Genomic DNA, 11,507 nt, shown 5'->3' with positions numbered 1-11,507 from the left:
TTTAATTCAAATTTTCAGGGGATTTCGTTGTACCACGTATTATTTATTATTTTCATTGTAATTCCAAAACTTTCGTCTAATGTTTATTTTTTTTTAAGAAAATTGAAATTATTCAAGAATTAAAAAAAAAATTGATAACTTATCAATAAATTTTCCATGCTGAAAACAATCAATTAATGAATGTCAATGCCTAAAAAGAATGTACTACCTAAAATGGTTAAAATCCTATTTGCTTAAAAGACAAATGTAGATATTACCTATGTATTGCGTTGCAATAAAACTTTTATCGCAAATTCACCTGACTGATCAAGAAGGCAACACTGTCAGTAAAAGCGAATGGCGTAGCGTCCTACTTACTTTTATTTTAATTCAAATTGTTGAGCTTCGTTTTATCTGTAATATAAATTTGGTAATTTTTTGTAGTCCAAACATTTTAATATGGAAGAATTGAAACTATATCTTAATGACATCGTCTGCGTTACTTGCCTCGCAAGTGATCGTGAATTACAACACTTAAAAGACATTCAACAAATTCAAGAATTATTACCTGATTTACAAGTAAGTACACTCTGAAATTATAGGATTTTTTAAAAATATGGTAGGTATATTATAAACAATGTATTTATTCTTTTTTAATCCGGACAATTATAGGTTATGTAGAGCTACCCTATCTTATAATAAGCAAATCAATTACGCCTGCCTTTGGCTCATGTATCCAGTATATCCAAACTAAATAGGTACCATGTTAAAGCTACTGACAGTTTTAATATTATAAATGTGGTAAGATGTGCAGATTTCATCACAATGGTTTATTGTGATGTTGCAAAGTTTGCGGCGTTCAGATGGGAGTTGCTACGTGTAAAAACCTGACTCCCAATCCCCAAAGGTCAAAGATCAAAGGCATACCTTGGGCTTCTCTTTAAAGAAGTAAGGATGCAACCAGGACTAAAGCCAGGAGGAAGAAGTCTCCAAGGGGAAATTTTGTAGGTCCATCATAATAAAAGATTTTCAGTTACATCTTACATCACTGTAGACTAAAATAATGCATACAATTTGGAATCATAAGTTGCCACTTAAAATTATATTGTACAATATTTTAAGTGTGCCTTACCACTTATAATTTTTTTTTAAATTTTAAGCCACTCACCATAACTCAAGTGATGATAGAAAGAGAGAGAGATAGCCTGATAGAAAGAGAGAGAGATAGCCTATGAGAGGATGCATTTTCAATAATGCTGCCTTTTATACTGTATATTTATTTACATGCTTTTTTTTGGTGATTCGGTTTTTGCTATTCCAGTCAAGTATTTTTGTTTATAAATAATACTAAAGTATTAAATGCCATATATTATATAATGTAATACCTGTATTATTTAAAAATATATATAATGCAATGCCACAGTTTAAAATCAGTAAAATATTTTTCCTTTTTTACCTTGCTTCATGACACAATGTAGGAAAGCAGGTCCCAGGCCCCAAAGTATTATTGTTGCAACTGGGCATTAGGACTCCAGGCTACATCCCAGGGTGGGGACAAAACTGAATCAAGCATTATAGATATGATGACTATATTAAAAATGTTATAAATTTTCTAGTTGGATATCAACGAAAATAGAATATGTTGGGAATGCAGCACGACTATGAGGAAGTTTGTCAAATTCAGGCAAAAGGCGTCGGAGGCCCAGAAGATGTTCACAAAATTTCTGGAAGGGCAGTTGGTGAGTATTTTTGGTGAAAGCAGTGTGGGCCCAGGAGTTTAAATTTTTAGTAATTTCATAACACTGGTGTTAGAGAGGTGGACACCACTGTACAAAACATATTCTTGAGGAAAAAGCCTTCAGCCTCATTAGGCAAATTTTTACTTTTTGATGATATCAAATTACATATATTTTAAAACATACCTACATAAATAATTTTAAATAGAAAAAAAGAAACAATATTTTCATCTTAATCATTCTGTATCACAAACAATTTTGTTTAAATCAATTTTCAATTTGAATTCTATTATACAGATTAAAAAAAAAAAAAAAAATTATTGTGAAAATTGCTTAGGCAAAGAGATGCACTGGAGTGCACATTGCCTAAGCAATTTTGTTTTAAAATTGTATTGCAAAATTAAAAACATCCTCTTTTTTAATTTTAACCTTAAACATACGACTAACAGACAGACATGACAAATCTGTAAGGGTTACACTTTTTGTCAATAAGCTGTTGTAGTTTTAAATTAAGTTAATATTCCACAGACTTCAATCAAATCATTCTCCAATCTAAAATGGGAACAAATGGTTGATGGTGTGAAAATAGTTATGGAGGACCAGTCCAGCCGAATTCAGATTCAGAGTGACGAAAATGACGAATTGATGAAAGAAACTGAAGATTTTGAAAATAATTACATCAACAACACATTATATGAGGAGGTACAATACAAAGATGTTATAGACGATGATAATTATTCAACAGATGGCGGGTCTATTAGGAATCGTCTAAACAGTCAAACAGAACTGAGTTCACAGTGTGAAGACGACCCAATGGAGTATCAAGACGAAAATGATGATGATATATTACAGAAATTACCAGTGAACTTTGAGATTGATGATGAAGAAACAAATAAAATCATAGAGAACACGTTAGAAGCGTTTCTGCAAGATCTCAAGGTTAAGAAGGAGAACAATTTAGTCGCAACAGCTGAAGTGAGCGAGTCAGATCACGGGGTTAATGAAAATGAAGATTCGTTTATTGCTTTACAATCTAACCACAAAGTATTTGATGTACCAAGGGGCAAGATCTTGAACCCGTATAAGAATGTTTCCAGGAAGAAGATAAGTAGGGAAGAGATGGAAGAGATGTTGGATAGGGAGAGAGAGAACAATTGTTACAAGAACGCCTATTTCAAATGCGAGAAATGTGTGTACGGTTATGATAATGTAAATCAATATACTGATCACTTGGAGAAACATGATGAGGTATGTTTTTCCTTAGTTTAATGCATTCTATTGACTTGTAAGTAATGTTGGGAAGCTTTTGTATGTTCCATTTATCGGTTACTTTCTAGAGAATAATAAAAAAAATGACTTGTTAAATTGTTTATTTAGATTGTTAAACATTTATTTAACAGTGCTCCAGACATAAAATAAATTAGACAAAAACAAATCCTTAACTAACGCATGTGTGGTAGGTAACTAGTCGAAATAGTCAAAATTTTGTTATCTTTCTGCACTGAAATGCTAATTTTCAGCTATCACCTCTTAGAAATGTTGGTATTACCAAATGTTAATAACATGGCAATACTTTATGTGCCGATTTTATTATCGCCGCCTCTGACACAGTTTTGTCGCTTTCTTTGTATTTTCTAAATACATTGATACATAAAATCACGCCTTTTTCCCAGAGGGACAGGCAGAGACAACATCTTTCCACTTGCCACGATCTGTGCATACTTCCTTCGCTTCATCCACATTCATAACTCTCTTCATGCAAGCTCGGCGGTTTCGGGTACTCTTGACCTCCTAAATACTGGGGAAATTAATGTAAATTTATTACTTTCCTCTTTATTTCTATGTTTATTATAGTTTAGCTGGACAAGTGATAGGATATTTCAATTGTTTTCTTAAAATCCTTTTTATTTTGCAGAAACAGGGACTGGAATGTTGCACTATATGTGAACAGAGATTTGCTGATAGGAAAACAGCTATGGAACATTATCAACACCATTTCATGTAAGGAGTATTCCAGTAGTAGTCTTCCTATCGCTCCGAAAAAGAGGCGTGTTTTTATTTATGTAGTAGCTATGCCCGCGACTTCATCCGCGTGGAATAGTTATTTTAGACATCATTGAAGCCCTCAAGGGTGAATAATTTTCCCCGGTTTTTTACGTTTTCCATTATTTCTTCGCTCCTTTAAGTTGCAGCGTGATGTTATATAGCCTAAAGCCTTCCTCTATAAATGGTCTATTCAACACAAAAATAATTTTTCAATTCGAACCAGTAGTTCCTGAGATTAGTACGTTCAAATAAACAAACAAACAAACATTTCAGCTTTATAATATTAAAACAGATGTTACCTTTCCATAATACATATAAATAAAATTACGCCACTTTCCCGGAGGAGTAGGCAGAGACATCTTGCCATTTACCACTATCCCTTCACACTTACTACATAAGTTCTGGAAGGTCTGGGTTAAGCGCGTCAGTGGTCTATTCCGTAAGGGACCGTTCGAATTAAGGGAGAATTCGAATCCTACCGCGGCCATGCACCAATGACTATTCTCGAAGTTATGTACATTAGTTTGATAACTAACCGATGCTCTTACGGTGAGGGAAAACATCGTTAAACCCTGCACATTCAGGCAACTGGATGTATAACCATGGATTTAATACGGGTAAGGTTTACCTGCAAAGGTTGCGGAGGTCAGATGTGAGTCGCTTCGTGTAAAAACCTGACTCACACAATCTAGTATCCATGGTCAAAGGCATTAACAGGGCTCCAGGTGGGGATGCAACCGGGACTAAAGCCAAGAGGAAGAGGACTCTACATACACACATATGGTCACGTCTATATCCCTTGCGGGGTAGACAGAGCCAACAGTCTTGAAAAGACTGATAAGCCACGTTCAGCTATTTGGCTTAATGATAGAATTGAGATTCAAATAGCGGCAGGTTGCTAACCCATTACCTTAAAAAAGAATCTCAAGTTTGTAAGCCTATCCCTTAGTCGCCTTTACGACATCCATTTGATAGAGATTGAAGTGGTCCTATTCGTTTTTGTATTGGTGCCGGGAACCACATGGCACTCTCTCATGTCAGAAGAAGACTCATGTCAGTAACTAGTATATCTTATTAAGACCTTGACCATCGTTTCTTTTGTATTGCCAGGGCGTTCCACTGCACCGTCTGCGGTTACACCAGCAGATTTCTGCGGTTCCTCAAAGCGCATCAGGATAAGAACGAGTGCCGGTCCAAGAAGTATCCAATTTGGTTCTTTTGCGACGAATGCGATCAAAAGTTTGCGTAAGTTATATATTAATTTAATTTAAATGTTAATTTGTTTTTTTTTTTATGACATTATATAATATATATATAGCAAACATAGGCAACATTATATTATATTTATTAATTGTCTGTGCCACTGGAGGTCCCGGGTTCGAATTGAAGACAGCTTTCTCAGATTGTCGTGGGTCTTGGATGTTCATCTATATAAGTGTTTATTATAAAATACTAGAGGCCGCCCGCGACTATGTCCGCATAGAAACCCTATCAATCCCGCGGGAACTCCGAGATAAAAAGTAGCCTATATGTTATTCTGGGTCTTACTACCTACATACCAAATCTCATCGTAATCGGTTCAGTAGTTTTTGCGTGAAAGAGTAAGAAACATCCATACTGACATCTTGACATACTCACAAACTTTCGCATTTATAATATTAGTAGGATAGTATCGTTGAGCTAGTTAGATCTCTAATACAATGTCCACTCGCCTAATTATTTTTACCGGCTTTCCGTCACTTGAGTGGCTGTCATTTCGATTTGACATTGACACTTGTGTGCGTTTCCCGCCATTTCGTTGATTTTTGGAAGAACCCGTGTTAAAAGAATACATGAATGGATATCAATAGTCTGATGCGACGCGTGAATCCGGAATCATCTATCTGGACATTTACCAGGATTTGTCCCCTATATACAAATTTATTTAAGGTTATAATTTTTTTTTATTGCAGCTTAGAAAGCCTCCTTGGCCACCACAAGAAGACTATACATCAAGTGAAGTATACTTGTAAATATTGCACGAAGACTTTCGCTAAAGACAGCAACAGGAAGTTGCACGAGCAGTAAGTATTTAAAACACACATACATACATACATACATACATACATACATACATACATACATACATACATGCATACATACATACATAGGTGCCGTTAGGTTCCCGGCACCAATATAAAATACAATAGGATCACTCAATCTCATTTCCCATGGATGTCGTAAAAGGTGACCAAGGGATAGGCTTATAAACTTGGGATTCTTCTTGTAGATGTAGATGGACAAGCAACCTGTCACTATTTGAATCTTAATTCTATCATTAAGCCAAACAGCTGAATGTGGCCTTTCAGTCTCTAAGACTGTTGGCTCTGTCTACCCCGTAAGGGATATAGACCTTTAACATTTTTTTTAACTAGAAATAACTTAATAATTATTTATATGGCGAAACAACGTTTGCCGGGACAGCTAGTAATAAATAAAAAATTGAATGTTTTCTTTTTTTTATTGCGGTTTTGGCGTTTGTCAAATAGTTTTTTTCATTTCAGATTGCACAAAGGCATCCAATGTGATATTTGTAAGAAGAGCTTTATGAACAAGAAGAGTTTCCAACATCATTTGAAGAACGTGCACGACTTTACGGTGAGTTTTATAGCTTCATACATTCATATATTATTAAGTCTATTTCCATTGCGGGGTAGACAGAGCCAACAGTCATGAAAAGACTGTTAGGCCGCGTTCAGCTATTTGGCTTTAAGATAGAATTGAGATTCAAATAGTGGCAGGTTGTTAGACCATCGCCTAATAGTAAAATTCCATGTTTCTATGCCTATCCCTTTATCGCCTTTTACGACATCCATGGGAAAGAGATGGAGTGGTCCTATTCTTTTTTGTATTGGTGCCGGGAACCACACGTCTTATCCATTATGTTGTTGAAGTTTTATTTTACCCGCAGCTTAGCCGGCGCGGATTTAGCGGCACCTACTCGCGCGAATTTAGCGCCACCGACAGGCGCAATCATAGCGCTACCTACAATAGAAAACGGGTTTTTTCGCAAATCTCACGGAAACTATAGTTTTTATCGGGTTGATAAGTATTCGTTGTTATTTGGATGAAATTGATCTCTTTTTATTCTTATATTTTAAAGAGAAAATATTCATTGTCAAAATATTACTTAGCAGTAGTAGTTATAATTACATTTCAGTGATGTGACGTCAATAAGTGATACCTTGTATACAATTTTGAAAAAAAAAAGCTATTCTATTCTTTTCTATTAATTATAAAACGAAAAATCCCGTTAGTTACCGTTCCCGCTGGAATTTCAGGAAATCCTTCCTTTTTTCATTCGTAGACTGTATAAGGAACTTAGAAGCCAAATTTTAATTCTCTAAGCCCAGTGGTTAAAGCTGTGTCTTGCCCGTCGTCAGCCAGCTACTTATTCAGTCACACACTCACTGTACACTAACTTGTTCCACGGAGGGTTTAAATACGTGTGCCGTGTGGTTCCCGGAACCAATACAAAAAAAGAATAGGACCACTCTCTTTCCCATGGATGTCGTAAAAGGCGACTAAGAGGTAGTCTTATAAACTTGGGATTCTTCTTTTAGGCGATGGGCTAGCAACCTGTCTCTATTTGAATCTCAATTCTATCTTAAAGCCAAATAGCTGAACGTGGCCTATCAGTATTAACAAGACTGTTGGCTCTGTCTACCTCGGAATGGATATAGACGTGATTATATGTATGTATGTATTTAAATACGTAAGAACGGATAGTCGTATTTCACATGTATTTTTTTTTCTTACAGGCAAAGAAAATCCGTCAATTGGAAAGTATGCATACAGAGGAAGAGGAGTAAAGATTCGTATATTGAAGTCACGTGACACCAGCGGATGAGATATATGTAGGTTGCTAGCCCATCGCCTTAAAAGAAGAAACCCAAGTTTGTAAGCCCATCCCTTAGTCGCCTTTTACGACATCCATGGGAAAGAGATGGAGTGGTCCCATTCTTTTTTGTATCGGTGCCGGGAAGCACGATGTAAATTTTACAAAAGTGGGTAGGTAATACTGTAATTATATAAAAAATACAACGGTATAAAGAACTCTTCTACTTGAATTAAGTCGCGTGGTCAGCTTTTAAAATTTGGTTACCTACCTACTAGGCATTTGAAGGATATTTGTTGAGTCCTATACAATAAAAATATAACTTAAGAAATGTCACTTCTATTTTAAGGAATGTCTTTTATTTCGTTACGTTTGTTGTATGGAAGACCCCCTTTTAAAAGTGCTTTATTGTTATTTAATTATTTATTTTGAAAAGTAATATTATATGTCAATATAGTATGTGAAAATTTCAAGCGTCTACCTATTACCGTTATTTATATTGAGCGAAAAAATAGGGAACTCATAATATTTTAAATTTTTTGGATTTTTTGTTAATATATAAATAATATGTGATAATTTCAGCTTTCTAGGTTATCACGGTTTATGAGATACAACCTAGTGACAAACAGACGGACACACAGACAGCGGAGGGTTAGTAATAGGGTCCCTTTTTTAGCTTTTAGGTACGGTATACTAAAAACTATTCCCTTGGTACTATTTGTGGGCGTTGCGGTAGTGCGTTTGTCTGTGACACAAAAGGCCCCGGCTTCAAATCGAACTTTTTTTGATTTGCTTGAATCTTAGATGTTTATAGTTGACTTAATATCTCGTAACAGTTATTGCCCTTGTCTGTGACACAGAAGGTCACGGGTTCAAATCGAACTTTTTCTGATTTGCTTGGGTATTGATGTTTATAGTTGAATTAGTATTATGTAACACGTATGTTTACTGTAATTTTTGTGGTCGTGAATCTGTATGTATCGGTCTTGTGTGAGCTGGTTTTGTTTTATTCATATTTATTATGGATTTCTTTTTTCGTCAGTTTTCATCCGAGGATTCAAAAAACTCATTAAAAATTCATTATTGGTTCATAGAATTTAACAAATCTTTATTTGTCAAATTCTATGAATCAATAATGAAAATACGCTTATAATTATTTGTCAAAAAACATATTCTTCAACTTACTGTAGCAGGAATGAATGAAAGTGCCTTCATTTCGCTACAGTAAGTTTAATCAATTGTTTTTTGACTTGTACGTTTTACTATCGAGTTGAATAGCGTTAATGTTTATTGTTAAATGACAATATGTTATCTTCTTTGTCTTTCCCATTTCCCACACGTGGGATGGGCACAGTATGTTATTTTTTTTTTAATTGTATCTGTCACTTGCCATCTCGCTGGTCGCTTTTTTCGACAAAATATGTGATAAAATTAGATATCAGAATTATTATTCTATAATGATTAAAGATAATTTTGATTTCTAAAATAATCATATATGTAGTTTGTCGAACAGATTATAGTATAATCCTATATGACCTAAAATCCTACAAGAACACAAAGAATTTACAAGGTATCTTTATACCCAGTGGTTGTATGTCGATATATATATATATATATATATATATATATATATATATATATATATATATATATATATATATATATATATATATATATATATATATATATATTGTGTTACAGGCCCATCGCTGAGAAAGTGAATGTTTTCGATATTTGATGGTAGTGATGCCAGCACATTATTTGACGAAATATTCGTATTGACATAATCAGTTCTACATTCATACATGTTTTTTAAAGTAGACAATGTGCATTCGTCCACGATTTTGATTTAAGAGATCTATATTTGTAAATTGACGTCCTATGAAAATGCTGCAGTGTAGTTTGTTCCGCCGCTTCTTCTACACATGCGCTTTGGAAGCGGTAGTAGTTATAATTAGATTTAAGTTATGTGACGTCAATAAGTGATACCTTGTATCCAATTTTGAAAATAAATCTATTCTATTCTATTCTATTCACAGGTTTTAGATGAGCCCAAATTGCACCGGCATTATGAAACAAGTTAGATGACATAGGTGGGCGAACTTCCGTAATGAAAGGACTGGATTTCCTGGTTGTAGGATGTAGGTATTTAGTGCAAAAATTTTCTGAGAAATCCATGTGAACTATGGTATCGTTCTCCGACAAATTGTTTCTTTTAATTGTTTAATGCTATTGTACTGGTGTAGTATATTAAAAGAATGGCGGAAAGAATTATCCATATCGTTTTCAAATTTTTTAATGAGATTTCTGGGTAAAATTTCCTGTGTTTCTTTTAAAAATTTTGTTACATATCGTTCTTTCTTCGTTTTTGAGTCAATTATGGAATGTTTCTTACTTACTGTTGCAGTAAGATCGGTTTTGTGTTATCGAATACCGCATAAGGTAAAGTTTTCACACTCATCACATGTTCTCTATTAGACATCTCTCAGAATATCGGTTGCAACTCAGCATTTTTAACATACTTTGATAATTGCTCACTGTCGTCAAAATATTTGCCTTTTTCAGAGCAATAAGTTGAAGGTCCATATTTTCGTGAACTGTGTAAGCACAATTATCGTGGTTTGACAATGTAGGGGCCACCACCCAAAACGGTCGGAGTTTGGTAAATAGAGAATAACTGATAGTAAATGGAACGGTTTTCAAAAACTTCTCATGAAGATTTTTCAGTGTATCATTTAAATATCTCTTTTTCGTTTGCTATGTATATGACACAAATTCTTTTTTTCCTGATGCTTGTCGACTGTTAGCATCATCTTGTAAAAATTCCTGAACCAATTCTTGTACTTTAATTTTGGCTTTCATTTTTTCGTTTGGTTATGTCCAGTTTTCTTATATGTCAGTGCTTTGTTTTGTAATCTCCATAATTTGTACTTATCTACTACCTTTCCAGATATATTATTAGATTTCAAAATCACTGTATTTTTGCACTAATTATGACAATCTCTCTTTTAAACAAAACTGTAATCAAAACGTTATATTTTTAAAAAGTAGACTATGTACTATTACAATCATTTATGACACATCACAAACTTAAAATATAAGTTGCTTGTTTAAACTTTGTTTTTTCTTTATGACTTTTTATGTTACTGTAATTTTCTTCTAATTGAATTAAAATAACTTCTCCGAAAAGAGCTTTCTTCGCTAATTCCTTCTTTTTAGTTATATCTTCATTCATTTCGTAAATTCTGGTTTTTGGCGTTTTTTCACTCGTTTATATTTTTGACGCTGAGTATTTAATTTGATTCTGAGTTTAAAAACTGTAGCTTCCATCTTTTTTAATTGCTTATTTCGAAGCTTTCTCTGTCTTTCGCTTCTTCTTTTTGCTTCTTGTTCTCTTCGGTCTTCGTTAACAATAGGTATTTCAGGAACAATTAGTTGCATTTCATCCTCAGTAGATGGAGTATTCTCGCGTATAAAATTATGTTTCTTTCGCCTATAGTTTGATGAATATTTTTTCCAGTTTTTTCTTGTTGACCGTTGCTCTCGAGCTGTCATTTCTTTAATATTTTTTCTTTGCCCTTTCTCCTTTTTTTTAAGTATTGCAATCTCTGTTTTTCTTTGTATTCAGCTAATTTGATGGGGTCGCTTTTAATTCTCGCTAAGCGAGCTTTTTCAGCTTCTCTTTTCTTTTTTAATCGTCGGGCCCGTATATATATATATATAATGTGAAAATATATATATATACTAGATGAAAACCCGGCTTCGCTCGGGTGAAATGTGACTCATAATAATACTAATTAGGTGCAAAATGTAGGTAGATATTTCTGTAGTCATAGGTTCTCAAGTAATATCAAAGGTATAAGCAGGGT

At 34.1% G+C, this 11,507-nt stretch overlaps 1 protein-coding gene across 1 annotated transcript; it reads left to right on the top strand.

Annotated features, from left to right (window-relative positions):
* The first annotated feature begins 289 nt into the window (after positions 1–289).
* On the top strand, positions 290–7,734 carry LOC106140865 (zinc finger protein 761). The gene is made up of 8 exons (XM_060952456.1): positions 290–558; positions 1,596–1,718; positions 2,244–2,963; positions 3,631–3,716; positions 4,872–5,006; positions 5,714–5,824; positions 6,305–6,398; positions 7,562–7,734. The coding sequence occupies exons 1-8, from the start codon at positions 439–441 to the stop codon at positions 7,610–7,612; spliced, it is 1,440 nt and encodes a 479-aa protein (XP_060808439.1). The 5' UTR covers positions 290–438; the 3' UTR covers positions 7,613–7,734.
* Positions 7,735–11,507: the final 3,773 nt, after the last annotated feature.

Source organism: Amyelois transitella, chromosome 28 (assembly GCF_032362555.1).
Source record: "Amyelois transitella isolate CPQ chromosome 28, ilAmyTran1.1, whole genome shotgun sequence".
In the NCBI taxonomy this organism is placed as follows: Eukaryota; Metazoa; Arthropoda; class Insecta; order Lepidoptera; family Pyralidae; genus Amyelois; species Amyelois transitella.
This window is presented reverse-complemented; position numbering and strand designations above follow the sequence as displayed.